This window comes from Candidozyma haemuli, assembly GCF_002926055.2.
Source record: "Candidozyma haemuli strain B11899 chromosome Unknown I_2014730914, whole genome shotgun sequence".
Classification (NCBI taxonomy): Eukaryota; Fungi; Ascomycota; class Pichiomycetes; order Serinales; family Metschnikowiaceae; genus Candidozyma; species Candidozyma haemuli.
In genome coordinates, this window is record NW_020289909.1 from 335,139 (window position 1) to 351,539 (window position 16,401).

A 16,401-nucleotide genomic window follows, 5' to 3' on the forward strand; every position below is an offset into this window, starting at 1 on the left:
ATAAATAAAAACAAACCAACCCAATCTGCCATTCTCGTTTGGCTGCAAAATCAGATGCACCTCTCCATCCACCACCAGATCCACCAACCTCCAAAAATTCACTCCTTCAAACTTCACCAACCTTAACTTTCATCCACCCACTAAGCACCTTCGCCGTTTTTTTCAAGCCTTTATGGCCTGTGATTGTGGTGTGGTTCCGAGCTCGGCCTGGCTTTGACGTTGACAGAATATGTCAAGCAAAGCCTCGAGGCACTAAAGAAAAAAAGAACCAAAAGACGAAAAACGGATATTTTGGAATTACCAAAATATCAAAAACCCTTACATCTCATACCTTAAACTACCTCCCCCTCTGCTTTCTCATCCTGGGTTTCCCTGACTAACCACCTCTTCTTTCACCTGCACTGCACGATTTGTCAGGCTACTACCATACAATTAGTAATGGACTCACACTGTAACAAAATCCTGCATATAAGCACTTTTCTTCTTTTTTCTCGCAAATTGTCATATGGGCCCGCACTATATCTACAACTTCTTTCCCCAGATTGCAAAAAGTCACCAGAATCTACCACATATCTTTAGCTTGATTCTGTTATGCCTCTTGTACAACCACAAGCGGGAAAACCCGAACACCACAATCACCATGCTCATAACCACAACCACCATCACGATGAAGCTTTTCGCAACATGCCTATAGTTTCGCCGGCCCCCACTCCATCTGAGCCGATAACCTCGTCTCCCCAGAGTCCGCCGGTGGTGAGTGAAGAAGAAAGAAGGAAGTTGCCTATTCATGATAAGTTGCCGGTGGTTCGGTGTATTGCACGTGCCAGGATTCCTACGGTCCAGGGCCCAGAGATCTTTCTACATTTGTATGAGAACGACGTGGATAACAAGGAGCATTTGGCTATAGTGTTTGGCGAGGATATTCGGTCCAAGACGCTTTTCAAGCGGAGACAGGGCGAGTCCCAGCAGGATAGAATGACCCGTGGTGCTTATGTCGGTAAGTTGTTTCCTGGTAGAGATACGGCTGATATGGATACGAGGTCAGGACAGGAATTGCATTTTGACGACGCTGGCGAGTTGATTCGGGAGCCAGAAACGACGTTTGATGGCCAGGTGATGGCTAGAATTCATTCGGAGTGTTATACTGGCGAAACGGCCTGGTCGGCTAGATGTGATTGTGGAGAACAGTTCAACGAGGCCGGAAGGCTATTGGGTGAGAATGGACACGGATGTATTGTATATTTGAGACAAGAAGGCCGTGGTATTGGTCTTGGTGAGAAGTTGAAGGCCTACAATCTTCAAGATTTGGGTGCAGACACCGTTCAGGCCAATTTGCTCTTAAGACACCCTGCTGACGGTAGACTGTTCCTGTTGGCCACGGCCATTCTCGTGGACTTGAACTTGGTGGAAATCAAGCTTTTAACGAACAATCCAGACAAGATCATTGCCGTGGAAGGTATGAACCGTGATGTGAGGGTTGCAGAGAGAATCCCAATGGTTCCATTGGCATGGAGATCCAAGGAGGGAATCAAGTCCAAGGAGATTGAGGGATACCTCAGCGCAAAGATTGAAAGAATGGGCCATTTGCTTGAGAAGCCTATTAGGATTTAAGACGATGGAGAAGCGACCAGTGTTAGGGCTGGATACGTTAGATCCTCAGCGGAAGCTGAACTATATCACGATTGTACGAGCACAAAAAGCTTTGGGACGGGTTATAACAACACAGGAAAAGTATTTAAACGGCTTGATGCCTTCATTTCTAATATTGGGGCCTGTTCTGAGCATACGACGCTATATATTTCACGACCGACCAAGATAGCAGTAACAGGGGTGTTGCTGTTGAACCACAAAATTGCATTTACGATAAGAACGTTAGATTTGGCAAGCAGTAGATAATAAGGGCCTTTCAAGGCTTTATAGGATGTATAAAATTGACCAATGGAGTATGGCCAGTGTAGGTGGAGTAGGTAGGAAATGAGTGGGTATGGGGAGTAGTAAGAGAGTAAGAGAATGTGAAGAACATGGTATGAAGGTTACAAATCACTGGAAACTAACATTTTGATGGTAACTTCACTGTACCATAGATCTTAGAGGAGGTCAATAGGATCTACCAAAGCTCTTCAACTGACAGAGACAGAAGCACGCTAGACAAAGCAAAGTAGCTCAAATCCCCAACTCAGATCCCCAAAAGTCAATTTCACCAAATCTAAACCTTTAGCATCTTTTCACACCTCCCACTGCCATGTTCCCACTGCCTGGTTATATGCTTCCACTGTCCTACAACTGTGGCTCACCTCCCCTTACTAACTACTCCAGTTCTCCATCTTTCTTCTCCAACCCTTCTTTCCACCTCCTTCCCACCTTCATTCCACCTCCTCCATATCGTAAACATTTCCCAACCTGGCCAAAATCCATCCAAAAACTGTGGATGCTTAAAAAATATTCTTCCCCAGACGCACAATGGCTGTCAAGTATACCTAAGCGATAACCCGTTGCACGTCAAGCCAGAGAAGACCGAAAAATCCCAAAAAAGCCTGGAAAAGTGTGGTGCACAACGCATCTCTTTACTGTGGAAAAGGAATCTGCTTTCTATACACTTTCCTTGTTTGGGGCATCTTTTTCCGTCGTGGCTGCAAAACACCTTTTACCGCTGGGGTATATAAGCACGAGCAATTCCGCATCTTTTATCACAAAACCACTTTTTTTTCCAATGTCGTCTACAAAAGTATTGATTTCTGGTGCTTCAGGGTTCATTGCTGTTCACACTGTTCAGCAACTCATAAGGAATGGATACACGGTGGTGGGATCCGTTAGAAGCCTGGAAAAGGGTGAATACGTCAAGAAGGCTTCTGGCAAGCCAGACAAGTTCAGCTACGAGATCGTGGAGGATATCGCCAAGGAAGGTGCTTTTGACGAGTTTGTTAAGAAGCATTCGGACGCTACGGTGTTTTTACATACGGCTTCGCCCTTCCATTACAAGGTGACTGATGTCGAGACAGACTTGCTCAAACCAGCTATCCACGGCACCAAGAACGCTTTGCTGTCGATTGCCAAGTATGGCACAAATATCAAGAGGGTGGTGGTGACGTCGTCCAACGCTGCAATTGCATCTAGAGACCAGGATCTGGATCCTAAGAACGTGTTTGATGAGACTTCCTGGAACAACATTACCTGGGAGAAGGCTTTGGAGAGTCCTGCTTTTGGGTACAGTGGGTCCAAGGCGTTTGCAGAAAGAGCAGCGTGGGATTTCGTCAAGGAACAGAACCCAGGGTTTGTTCTTTCCACTGTGAACCCGGTACTTGTGTTTGGACCACAACCAACCAACGACTTCAACACAGATAAGTTGAACACATCGTCAGAAGTTATCAATGTGATCTTGAAAAGCAGCCTGCCTGACGACAAGGTCGCTCCATACAATTCCAGTGCCGTGGACGTCCGTGACGTTGCCAAAGCACACCTTGTGGCATTCGAGAAGGACGAAGCCAAGAACCAGAGATTGTTCTTGACCAGCGACGCCTTCACCCAGCAAACGATCTTGGACGTTTTACATGAAAAGTTCCCCAAACAGACCGAAAAAGTGCCAGTAGGAACTCCAGGAACCGACAAGGACGAGTTCGACCAAAAGGCTACCAAGAACAACGACAAAACCAGAAAGATCTTAGGTTTCGAGTTGATTTCTGTACGCCAGTCGATCGCCGACAGTGCCCAGCAGCTCCTTCAAGTCGAAGGTAAGCTTTAGATATAGAGAATAGATTAGATAGAAGCTTATTAAGCACCAGCCACGGGACATGTACCATGGCTATCAGTGCATAACCACTATGTCACTGAAACCAGTCAAACCATGTGACTCGAGGCAATCTGGAGCCCGCATGACATGCCAAAAAAGAAGATCTAGACGTCAAATCAACGCACCCCTTGATATGGGCAGATGTGTCTTGTTAGTGGTTGCAAAAAAGCTCGGGCCACACTTTTGTGTCATGTTAGCGACCCGGAGTTCCCTGGGCAAGAAACCTTGGACGGTTACAATGAACAAGTGAGACAACAATGAAGTCCTGTAAATTGGAATATGGCTTGGAGAAGAAGTTGTTGGGCCAGAGTTGTGGATGTTTGAATGTGGGAGGTTGGATGATTTGAGGGTAAGCTTTTTCGGCAATAAACAACCCAAGAGTCATCCAAAAGTCATCCAAAGTGCCTACTTCACTTCCTCTTCCTCAACTTAATCCCACCAAAGCCTTTCGAGCCGTCCATGTAACATTTTTCAGTTTATCAGTGTCCAAGGCTCAAAACACTGGACCCTAACAATGCAACAAGAAAAGGCATTCTGTTTACACCCAGCAACCGTGACTCAGCTGGCAGGGCCCCCTATAAGAGCAGTAGGTTAACTTTGATTTGTTTAATAAATAAAAAGTATCTTTTTGGTCTCCGAAGAAGCCGGAATATCCACACGACACAGAGTTAGGCGTAGATCTGAAGCGCATTGTGTTAGTCCAGAAGGGTCCATGTAAAACGGTCAAAAATGGGAATTTCGAGAATTTAAAAGCACCACAAGAATGCCCTAGCCCTGGAGATTCCAACCATGCAATCCACCTTTTTCTACGACGTCTCCATCCACCACAACCTCTCCATCTTCATTTGGCTGCAAACTGAAGCGCCGTTTTTTTTTTTTTTTTTTTTTTTTTTTTATTTTTTTTTCTCACCGCCGCTTTTGGTCCCCCACAATGCGCCTGCACTAAAATCCTTGTCGATTTTCACCTCTCGTTCTCTACTACCACTTTCTTTTCTTCACAAAACCAGCCCAGCCCGGTTTTTCCAACGCTTTTCGATTTTTTATTTTTTACTATTTCCAAGATTACGTAACATTATCCCCCACGCCTGTCCCCCACGGCTCCCCCACTTTTTTTTCCTGCTCCCCCCAACTGCCCTTTTCCCATCACTTGAAGTCGTCAAATGTCAGACACTCCCAGGCCTGACTCCTCCTCGGCGGCTCCGGCCATGGCCCCTTCGTCGAGTTATTCGCCAGTGTCGTCGTTTGCCACGCCGGGCTCTTCTTCGTCCAAGAGGAAACGTGTCACCAGAGCGTGTGACTGTTGCCGCCATAAAAAGGTCAAGTGTGACGGGAAACAGCCGTGTATCCACTGTACGGTGTATTCGTACAATTGTACGTATGACCAGCCGAATGTCAGGAATAAGAAGGCTCCGCCTCCAATGCCGCTGGATCCACAGCTGAACCCGCTTCTCAAGCTGCTTCTGATGAATAGGGCTGCTTCATCTACGCTGAACTCGGTTCCGAACCTCCACCTTTGCCAGGGCTTGGTGCAGCTTTTATTTCCTAAATTGAATATCAACTTGATGGATGACCTGCGGCTGCCGTTCGATTTACCTAAACTACAACGTATCGTGGGGTACCTCCAGCAGAAGAATCCGTCTAGTATCAATGTGAGGGAGATTTCTGATCTTTACTTGGAGGCTGGCACGCCGAACGCTTCGCCAATTAACCAGCTAGATCCGTACGTCAGCACGACGGCGCTGAATGAAGATTCCCTCGGCGCAGAGATCAAAATCATCTTGCCTCCGAAAGAAGTGGCTCTTCAGCTTATCTTCACTACATGGTCAAAAGCTTGTGTTTTGTTCAGATTCTACCACAGACCATCTTTGCTTGAAGAGGTGGACTTGCTTTATAGCATGGATCCGCTTTACTATACCAACAGACAGCAGAAGTTCTTGCCGTTCATGTACTCCATCTTGGCCTGTGGGTCATTGTTTTCCAGACTGCTGTATACGAACTCGCTGTCTGACCATTCGCTTGAAGATGACGGGTTCCAGTATTTCCTCGAGGCTCGGAAACTTATCGATATTACCAACGTTGGAGACATCCCTTCCATTCAGACCATTGTCATGATGATCATATATTTGCAGTGCTCCGCTCGTCTTTCTACATGCTACTCATACATTGGTATTGCCTTGAGAAGTGCATTGAAGGAAGGTCTCCACAGGAACTTGTCCATTTTCCAGTCCTCCAAGCGTAAGCTAGATCCGATCGAGGTTGATACGAGGAAACGTTTATTCTACACGATCTACAAGATGGATATCTATATCAATTCCCTTCTAGGGCTTTCGCAATCTATTAGTGAAGATGAATACGACCAGAACTTCCCTGTTGAACTCGACGACGAGTTCATTACTCGTGACAGCTACTTATTCGACAAACAACAAGGAAGGCTCTCTTCGTCTGGCTGTGCCAACCATCACACTAAGCTCACCATTATCCTTTCGCATATTGTGAAGGAACTATATCCAATCAAAATCAAGTCTAAGCTGCCAGAGAGGGTGGTTTCAGACAAAATGCATGATAAGGTTACTGAACTCGAGTTTGAATTGAAACAATGGCTAGATAACCTTCCTCCAGAACTTAAGCCAACCGATCCTAATGACCCAGAAAGCAGCAAGAAGATTCCAGACCGTTTCTTGCTTGCCAATTACTACCTCCATTTATCCTTCTTGAACTGTCAGAACAACTTGTACAGACCATTTATCCATTATATCAGCAATGGATACCAGGCAACGAATTCCGACCCAAGATCGCTTATCAGAGGCCGTAACTGTATCAAGGTTGCCCGTATGGTTGTCAAGCTTGCAAATAAGATGATCAACCAGAATCTTTTGGTTGGTACTTACTGGTTCTCCATGTACACTATCTTCTTTTCCATCGCGTGCTTGATTTATTACTTCCATTTTGCCAACTACAACAACCAGCACAAGAATAACCGTGGTATGAATTATGCTGGTGTTTTGTTTGATGATGATTTGAACATCGAGATGATCAAGGAGGACATTGAAATTGGTAGAAAGGTGTTGGATACTTTAAAGAACATGTCCAATGCGTCGCTCAGAATCTACAACATCTTGAATAACTTGTTTGAGCAGTTGAACAGAAGAACCGCGGACACTTCAATGAAGACAAACTTCAGAAACAGCGCATCTATCGAGGCTAATGATGATACTGTCCAGCTCACGCTTCGTAATTTCGATGACATCAACGATTTCCGTGAAGGTCGGACACTGGAAGCACCAGTGCTGGAGGAATTTGGTCTCATTGATCTGACTAAAGATACCATGACCAACCAGTATACTGAGCTCTTTGACAGAAGTGCACAAATTGCGGCCGAACAAGAGAAAGCAGCAGCAGCTGAGCAGGACCAGTTGCAGAACACAAGCGTACCGCAGAATTATCAAAACCAAGCACCAAAGCAAGAGGAGGATGACGGTATTAATCCTTACAACCAGGCCAGTCAAGCCAATCAACCGAATCAAACCACCCCAGGGAAGCCCGAGAATTACGAGAACAACTATGTTCCTGGTGTCATGGACTCGTTGGATACCCAGATTTTTGGCAGAATCCTCCCTCCATACATGCTTGAAGGAAACAAAAAGCAGGCTGCTGCTTCCCAGGGCATGAACCAGATGGATATGGATTTCAATGCCGAAGACAAGCCAGAAGAAATGATGAACAACTTGGGCTTGGACGAGCTTGAAAACATGCCTTTTGCCAACACTTTCGACAACCTCGACCCATACAACCTTAATTACTAATTTTATTTATTATCTGATGTGTTACGTGATTGACTGTGAATAGAGAGAAAAAGTTACTTGAATTTGCAACCACAAGGTGGTGTGCATACAAGCCACCGCCTACTAAGTAGTATCTTGAAAATTATACCCTACCAAGAATCACCTCAGCATGCTTTCTTCCAAAATAGCCACCAACGGCTTGATAAAGTCATTCAGGCAAGCTCTTCCCCTCCTGCTTATACTGAGCAGGTCATTCACTCAAAACCACTCGCTTCTACAAGACAGGCCCAAGAAACCATTCAAAAACGCCTTAAACAAGGACCGTCAGGGCCTGAACTTCAACAATAAAGGCTTCAACAACAGAAGGTACAATAACGACAGAAACGCCAACGACAGGTACCCTCAACAAGATAGAACCAGCATTTACACCGACAGACTCACAGATCATAAAGGCAGAACGAGGTTTGTGAAGTTCACCTTTGAAACAGCCAGTGATCAAGGGAAACTCGCCATCAAGGACCTTATTAAGGAAGTCCAGAAAGTCAATCCTACTTATGAGGTTCAGTTCCGTGACGATGTCACCAAGGAGCTGTTTAGGAGTAACCTTAGTGAGATCGTTAACCAGCTTGACTTTGCTGAAGATGGACTCACTGTATCTTTTCCAAGACAAGAAAGCGGTAAGGTCTCTTTGCCTATTATAAAGAAAGTGAGCATCAAGGATATGCTTAAGAAGTATTCGGATAAGCTTGCAGCCCAGAAGGAGAAGGAGCTTTTGGAACTGGGAAGTACTGCTGCTAGGAAAGCCGCTCAGCATAAGTTGCAAGTTGAAAGGAAGAAGCTGGCAATTAAGGTTGTTCCTATTTCGTGGTCGATCAGCGACCTGGACTTGAGAAACCAGAAGTTCCTTAATATTCAGAAAAGAGTGGAGAAGCAGGATAAGTTCTTTGTCTATATTGGTGACAAGAGCTCATTGTCTGCGTCCAGGAAGTTGAATGAAAAGGAACAGCTTTTGGGCCTGTTGACAAATGGCGATACTCTCAGGAGGACCGCCGAGGATAGTTTGGAAATTGAGTTGCTCAAGCGTGAAAAGTTGGTCGATAAGGTTAGACAATTGCTTGTTGAGCTCGGTTGTCCATTTGAAGAGACTGGAAGTGTTGATGCAAGAGCTGCTTTTGACTGTACACCAAGGAAGACAGCCGAACCTAAGGGTGCTAAAACAGCTGTCGATTCATCTGGTGAGTTGTCTGAGAAAGAATTGAAGAAACAAAGACGTTTGGAGAAGGCTAAGGCTAAGGAAGAGGAAAAAGCAAAGGCGCTGGTACCCAAAGATGACCTTGACTCACTTTATCTGTTCAAGCTTGACGATTAGAATAGAATCTTGTATATATTATGAAGACATGAAACGCATTAAACACTGCCGTAGCCACGATACTCGTTACGGGAAACGGCATCGCCATTATTTTGTCGTTGCTGGCGGATCCGGTCCGCACGCAACTTCTTCACCTTGTACCCGTATTCGTGGCCAACAATTAGCTCATCAACAATAGGGTAGTTGATCAACTTTTTCACCTCGGTCTGGTCAAGATTGTAGTTGTTGACCACAGAGCATGCAGCCTGGTAGTATTGCTCATCTTCATCGATATACTCGTTATCATACATGATGCCTGGGTTGAGCTTTTTGAGGGTTTCAGAAAGCGGCTCGGCAAATTCGTCCTCTAAATAGGAAGGATTGGTCTTCACAGAATGGGCGTCTGAAAGGAGAGGCGACGATGGCGGGCTCACTTTAGGAGAGTGTGGGTAAAGAGCCCTTGTGGAAGTCCCGGTGGAGACCAAAGAAGGGGCATAAATAGACTGGGAACGTCCCAGCTGTTGTTGATAAATATGGTTGGAGATTGCGTTGATCTCAGATGTGCTTCGTATGCTTGCCTGTCCTGCCAGAGGTGAAGCTTGCAAGTTCTGCAGCGGAAGCCAGTGCTTTTGCTTTCCGTCTGGCTGGTATCGGAGACCTTGGTTAATACGACCCATACGGGATTTCAGGGAAGGATGTGCTATGAGGGCCTCTACCGAGTCGAACTGCTTGTAGTCCTTGTAGTAGTCGCCGTAGAAAGTAAGGGCAAAGTCAATCACCAAGTCCTTGATGCCGAACATATCCCTAAGGGCGTAGTAGAATTGCAATCTACCCGTAGGCATTCGAGAGATCGTGAATGGCCTATAGGAGAAGGAGAACCAATGGCCCCAGGCGAAAGCAATAAGCTCAACGCAAAGCAAGGCATTCTGGATGGATACACCGATGTTGGGGGCGCCGTTTTCGTCCTGCGAACTGTTGCCTGGCAACACGCCCATGATGTTAAGAATAGCCAAGATCACACCCTGCCAGTAAGAAGCGAAAATGATAAGCTTGACGCAAAGAAACTTACCCATTGGGTTAAATGGTTTGAGGTCCACCCAAAGGATCTTCCAGAAAATAGCTAGGCAGTACAACGACAAAGACACGGAGAAGTTATACACAATGGTAAACCACAAGTACAACGAGCCCACGCTCATATCGTTAACGTCGTACCAGCCCAAAAGCTCCAGGAACAACACCCCAAAGCAAATGATCGGCTTAAGCCACACATACTGTAGAATGCCACGCTTTATCGCCAAAAAAGTCTGAGGATCCGAAATGTCTAGCGGCGGGAGCACCCATTTCAAGAACCCCGGGTGGGCCACCGGCGGGCGTCCACTGCTCATAATGATAATGCTCTTGGCTCCCCCAAGCATATCAGTAAGCAACGAGAAGAACGTATAAATGACAAACGCCTCGTAGATTTCACGAATTGGCTCAATCACAAACTTGTTAAACACCGACGTCGGGTCTCGAAGCATTGAGTAGCACAGAATAGCGAAAAGCGGCACGATCAACTGGATTCTGATCATCAACCGCTGCTGGAACGGTTTTCGATAGTTTAGAAGATGCAAAAGGATGCTGAAGAAAATAATCACCGTGGACGTAAGCGCACACCAGCCACACACGGTCTGGATCCAGTGTGGGAGTGCCACGGGACGGCTGGACATGGGCGGTGGAAGTGTAGTTGGATGGGTAAGTTTAAAGGTAAAGGTAAATAGAGACGATGACTGGGGTTGTGTACACCCGTACACCAGATAAGGTCAGTAGATAGAGCCCGTCAGTGATTTCGAGGAAAATGGAGGGTTTGGGGGGTTTAAGGGGTGTTTTGGGTGCTAGAGAAGCAGGGGGTTCCAGTGGTGGTGTTGATTTTAATTTTGGATGTCTTTTGGTGGAGATAGGTACAGTGTTTACAGTTTGGCTAATGGTTGCAAAATACTGCGAATAGTGTGAATATGGAACAAACGTTGGTAGCAAAGATAAGGTGAGTATAATTGCGGCCGATAAATTGGCCAGTTCTTGTTAGGAAGATTCATCATGAACAAAGAAGCACACATCTTCCATAAGTCTCCATTGCTCCATCTGTCGGTGAGTAAAAGGTTGAAATGCCCCAGTTAAGGCAACTAATTGGTGCAAGCTGTAGTGCAGTTGAAGTACAGTTAGGTAGTTCCTGTGAAGTAGCGAAGGCGTTATGAATGCCCCAGCTCAATGGCGAAGAAGAAGAAGAAGAAGAAGAAGAAGAAGAAGAAGCAGAAATGGATAGGAGTACGAGTCAAGAACGTGAGGAAAGCTACATATTTTGCTCCTCCTTCACAGTCCCCGTCTTCTGGATTGCTAGTGATAGTTATCTCAGGTTGAAGAACCATTGCATTGCATTTTTTATCTCATCTTGTATTGGCCTAATATGTACCATCTTGTATTGGCCTAATATGTATATGTCCTAGAGCCTTAGCTTAGGTAGACTTGTCTGGGTTCCTGAGTTGCTGAGAAGAAGTAGAAGACTGGTACTCTCCAGAAGGATTCATGCTTTTAACTGCCGCCAATTGTACTCATATTAATCTCATTTGAAGTAATTCGAAGTAGAGTAACTAGTTTGGTAAGCGGGAAGTATACTCGCGAACTATAAAAATGGCTGCAAAAAAGCGAAACCCCCCTTTTTGATACCTCACTCCCTTTCTTCAATAAAATCCAAAAGAAAAGCTTTGAACATGGCAGACGACGGAATCGTCGATGATTATGTTTGGGCAGTTGACCGCCTCGAGAATATCCTCGTTCAGCGCTGTTACCAACCTGATTCAGCGAGGAAACTCTCTAGGCTACTTAAAGATGACCCCCTGCCGGGAAATAGAGCCGAGATAATACGAGAAATTGATTTAGTCCTTTTGCGTCTTCATGAAAAGTCCATTAATGATTCTAAAGCACTTCTGACGTTCAGAAGTAACATCGATGCAACATATGAATCCAACTCGCCTTCCAAGAATGAGATTCTTGATATTTTGGAGCTCCTTACATATGTTGCAAACATCAGGAACCCGACCTTAACTCCTCCAGCCAGGAATCGACAACCCGACGACCCTCCTGATATAGGAACTCGTCTTAACGGAGACTTGAGAGTTGTCAAATACTTATATTCACAGGACAAAGAAAAGCTAAAAAGCGTTCTCTTGGGTGCCAGAATCGAAACGGTAATCGTGGACCATTTGCTTCTTAAAATGGATCAAATGATCGCTTCCAGTGGAACTTCGGGCGGAATACCTTTCATCTACGTCTTACTGAGTGTGAGACACAGGCTAGGGCAGATACCCAGCCTAAATCTGTTCAGAGGGAGAGTGCAGACTTCCAATCTGCTTCTGAAACTAGCAGTATGCCTGAAGAAGCTTGAATTGGTTAGATACCAACGCTTTAATTCGGCGATACAACAAATCCAAGAGTTGTTGGACCCCGAGCGCTTTCTTCAGGTCACTTTAGAAGTACAGAACCAGACCCATTACATCTGGCAGACTTTGACAAGAAAAGTAGGCTTCAACGGCGACGCAAATTCCCTTGGTGGATTGATCACAGCTGCGGCAATGGATTATTCGAACGCTGAACATGAGATGTTTATCGAGGCGGTAAACAGGCTTTACGATGATATCCATACAAGCCTGACGACAAAAGAGTTTGACAAAGAATTTACAATTGCATTAGCGCGGTTCTCTGGTAGTATTGCGGGGATGACAAACATTCCGGGACACAGAGATTTAGTGCAAGCGACCAACAACTCTCTTACACGTCTTTTGATCAAACAAGAAAAAGAAGTGGTTTGGCTAAAGTACGTTCGGTTACTGGAGGATGGAATCTACCTTGCTGCAACTATATGCTGGTGGTATTGTGGATGCAAAACAAAAGATCTCGACTATGCTTGTTGGTTTCAATTCTTTATTGGATCCTTTGCTGTGAGCGTCTTATACTCAGTTAGTTTGACTGAAACGATAGCTTATGTCAAAAGAAGATCTTCTCAATATTGGCACCCGGAGAGGTTTTATCGGTCGGCTCTTGACGAGGTGATTCCCCCTGATTTCGATGAGGAACGAGAGGCTTTGAACGGAGCTTTGAACCTTACGGGTTTGGTGGAGATAACGATGAAGATTCTTAAAAAATGGTCTGTCCCGGACAAGCTAGTCGAAGCACATCGCATGAACTTGGCCCAGTTTAATTTTCAAGCGACTCCACTACAGCGAGAAGTTATGCAGATGCATATCGATCAGTTTTGTAGGGGCGCCATAGACTGCCGGAACAGAGCGTTTTTACTTAATCAAATAGTCATTTTCAATGACCAACTCGACCTGCCTGAACGCCCGGAATTTGTCAGAGAATCACTAACGGTGAAAGCTCTGTCAGATGCGATGATCTTGCTGCTTCCACGGAAACAGCATATAAGATCTCGGAAGGGAAGATTATTTTTTTCCAATCCAAACTTCCTCGTTATGGCTGTCATGATATTGGCATTGTTTATTGTGATACCAGTCTTCTTCACTTTAATTGATCCTGCGAGTGCCTCCAAAAGTACAGTCGATACCCACAATTCTACACAAACGAGCATCACCGATGTCATTGGACAAACCAGCATCACCGATATCACTGGTCAAACCAATAGTACTGGTATTGTGAATCAAACTAATAGTACATCAGACCAAGGGATTGCTTTCAAGGAGAAGCTATCAATTATGTTGATGGGAGCATCCGCTGGGCGGACGGCGAAGCGACTTATCAATCTCCCTTGTTTCCAGGCTGGCCTCGGTAAGTTACTCCGATTGACGGACAGCTAAACCGCTATCAGACCCACCAGAGCAATAGGTAATCTTCGCCTGGATCTTCACGAATGAGGTTATGAAACCAGCAGTCACGCTCTCTGTGAAAGGTGTGGTTTGGGAACTAATTACTTTGCTGTACTGGGATAGTCGGAAAGTAAGCAAACAAGTGTTTCAGTTAGAGCATCACAGCCCTTGAATAGATTCAAAGTGTCCAGCACTGCCAAATATCGGCTCTCTGCGTTTCCAGATATGATCCAGGTTTATATATGAAGTATATTGAAAAGAAAAAGAAATCAAGTGTGATATCCAATGGCTAAAAAGAATTAGTCCGAACGAACAGAGACCGTAGAAATTTCCATAAAGTGCTGATAGCGGACTATTAAACTTGATGCTTGTAGGCTTCCTCATGGAACATAAGGAGGCGGCCTATCAATTGGTCGCCAGGAATATTCGTCAACGGCAATCATAATCGGTTGAGAGCAAGACGCTTTATATTCATTTCCACAAAGCTCCATATCCAGAGTGAAGCACAACTCATAGTGTCTATCAAAAAGATCTGAAAATGACGTTGGCTCCAATTGCGGGATACGACACCGATAAAGGGAACCAGGAACTCTACAAAGCCTTTCAAAGAGACACATTTCAAGATCAACAACAACTTCCTCTGCGGTATGAGCAAGCTCATGTAACCTGACCATAGTCTTGGACACAGCCAGGTGACTAGGTGAGTAGAAGGTAAGTTTCTCCTTAAGAAACACGTGGAACAGTTTAATGATCAAATGGCGATCAGTAAAAACCATCTGTCCCCAAAATATGATATCCACATGTAAGACGTCAGAAACTTTCATACCTGGAGTCACATAAAACTCTTCAACGTTCAGAAAGAACCTATCCAGGCCAAAAAAACGAACTTTCAACTTCAATGTACTAGTGATATACTTCTGTTTAAGGTACAGAAAATACTTTTCAGGTTTAAGTTCACGAATCGACAGTGAAGTAGCATTTAGATCATCGACTTTACGATGGTCCATATAACGTTCATGGAATGGTCTATAGAACTCGTCTGTCACAGGGAAAAGCTTCCCTCCAGACAGAAAGAACAATCCAGCCGTCAACCGGTCCTTTCGGTGAGGCATAGATACAACTTTATCTGTTGGGCCAACAATCCTGGGCACGATCGTTAAATAGTCTCTTTGTGATAAGATGAATGATTCTTTAAGGAACATTTCGCCAGTAATCGATTCGAAGCTCTCCATAAGAGCACCCAAATAATGTGAAGGGCTTCCTTGGTACCGTATAGTAATTGTGGTGATGGTGACAATCTGTTCATCAGTTGGAATGGCGATTATTTCATAGTTTTCATGACGATAGGTTACATTCAATGTGTCCAATGCATAATAAAGAGCATCTCTTGGCTCGAATAGAGTCTTGCTAAAAGCCAAAAAACATTTTGGGGCCACATATTTGGATTCTAGCCCACAATCACAAGCGATTCTCTGACAGCCCTTTGCACGCCTGAATGATCTCAGTGTAGCCATAAACGTATCCTCGTGTGTTCGGTATTTCCATATCAAGGGTCTTGGACGCAGAGGATCTTGAAACTCGGATGCCAATGAAGCAACCTGGACTTCTAGAAATGTCTGCAAATCGCTGCTTTCACCTGCAATTGACACAATTACTCGAACTTTAAACATATAAGTTCTTGTTAGTGAGCCCCATGACTGAGTAGGGCCCAACACTGGCAAGACAGGCGAATATGCATCGTAGAAACCACACGTAAAACAGTCACTTCCAACGTACTTGAGTTTCTGAAGCATCGGTGTAGAGCGCTTTACTTCATGGAAATTTTCATAGAAGTCGGGACGACCACTAGAAGTATGGTGTGTAAGCACTTCCAAGAGGCACACATGGACGAAATCTATGCGTACGTCGGGTGCCGTCAAATCGTGCTTCAGGAATAAGCGTAGACCGAGAAAACTTGAGTATGACATTCCGGGATAGACTATTCTATCTTGAGGTTTCTGATAACACCAACGAGGGTCTTTAAAAATCGCCTGAAGCGACACGCCAGGATTAGCGGGCTTCTTTTTCGTGTGTTTTGATATAACCTCTGGATTATAACGCTTGATATGGAACCCAGTTCGCCAAAACTTCAGCCCATAGCTTAATGCGCAACCACCCATAGCGTCGGATTTGCTCACAATGTATTTAAGAGTCAATTTTTCGTCCGGAGGATCCATAATGTTTCTCAAAGTCATCAATTCAATAGGTTTTTCAATGGGCGGAGGTTTGTTTTTCAAGCTGACTTCTGTTGCCATAAAGTAATCCAGACCATCAACTATGGTTCTCGTCGTATGTCCCGAATAGTCTTTCTTCCTGAACCCTGCCTCCTGATAATCTTCCCAACCAAAGCAGGGCACTGGGGAAGTTGAGTAGGCTCCTTTCTGAAGGACGTATTGGCGACATGCCTCGTCTTCCATTTTTGATTCTAGTTCAACCGACTTGGATTGTGGTGCTGTGAAGTTGTGACAAACTGAGGAGTCATACGTCACTATTCTTGCCATTATTGTCTTGTAGACGTATCGAAAAGATAAAAGGAAGGTATAAGGAGTGAGTGAGCGATCCATAAATTCTGGCTTCTTCCCTTCCACG

The 16,401-nt window shown here is 44.9% G+C and overlaps 7 protein-coding genes across 7 annotated transcripts; 5 read left to right on the forward strand and 2 right to left on the reverse strand. All coding sequences in view use genetic code 12, as the record gives it.

Moving 5' to 3' along the window:
- Positions 1–684: 684 nt before the first annotated feature.
- On the forward strand, positions 685–1,611 carry RIB1 (GTP cyclohydrolase II; the record flags this gene model as incomplete). The annotated part of the gene is made up of 1 exon (XM_025488662.1): positions 685–1,611. The coding sequence occupies one exon, from the start codon at positions 685–687 to the stop codon at positions 1,609–1,611; it is 927 nt and encodes a 308-aa protein (XP_025343429.1).
- A 1,099-nt stretch (positions 1,612–2,710) lies between these two features.
- CXQ85_005059 (SDR family oxidoreductase) lies at positions 2,711–3,739 on the forward strand (the record flags this gene model as incomplete). The annotated part of the gene is made up of 1 exon (XM_025488663.1): positions 2,711–3,739. The coding sequence occupies one exon, from the start codon at positions 2,711–2,713 to the stop codon at positions 3,737–3,739; it is 1,029 nt and encodes a 342-aa protein (XP_025343430.1).
- A 1,208-nt stretch (positions 3,740–4,947) lies between these two features.
- ASG1 (Asg1p) lies at positions 4,948–7,590 on the forward strand (the record flags this gene model as incomplete). Its single annotated transcript, XM_025488664.1, has 1 exon — positions 4,948–7,590. One exon carries the CDS (start codon positions 4,948–4,950, stop codon positions 7,588–7,590), a length of 2,643 nt encoding a protein of 880 aa, XP_025343431.1.
- Positions 7,591–7,738: 148 nt separating this feature from the next.
- Positions 7,739–8,938, forward strand: CXQ85_005061 (uncharacterized protein; the record flags this gene model as incomplete). Its single annotated transcript, XM_025488665.1, has 1 exon — positions 7,739–8,938. The coding sequence occupies one exon, from the start codon at positions 7,739–7,741 to the stop codon at positions 8,936–8,938; it is 1,200 nt and encodes a 399-aa protein (XP_025343432.1).
- Positions 8,939–8,976: 38 nt separating this feature from the next.
- Positions 8,977–10,626, reverse strand: CXQ85_005062 (uncharacterized protein; the record flags this gene model as incomplete). Its single annotated transcript, XM_025488666.1, has 1 exon — positions 8,977–10,626. The coding sequence occupies one exon, from the start codon at positions 10,624–10,626 to the stop codon at positions 8,977–8,979; it is 1,650 nt and encodes a 549-aa protein (XP_025343433.1).
- A 1,038-nt stretch (positions 10,627–11,664) lies between these two features.
- On the forward strand, positions 11,665–13,764 carry CXQ85_005063 (uncharacterized protein; the record flags this gene model as incomplete). The annotated part of the gene is made up of 1 exon (XM_025488667.1): positions 11,665–13,764. The coding sequence occupies one exon, from the start codon at positions 11,665–11,667 to the stop codon at positions 13,762–13,764; it is 2,100 nt and encodes a 699-aa protein (XP_025343434.1).
- Positions 13,765–14,153: 389 nt separating this feature from the next.
- CXQ85_005064 (uncharacterized protein) lies at positions 14,154–16,313 on the reverse strand (the record flags this gene model as incomplete). Its single annotated transcript, XM_025488668.1, has 1 exon — positions 14,154–16,313. One exon carries the CDS (start codon positions 16,311–16,313, stop codon positions 14,154–14,156), a length of 2,160 nt encoding a protein of 719 aa, XP_025343435.1.
- Positions 16,314–16,401: the final 88 nt, after the last annotated feature.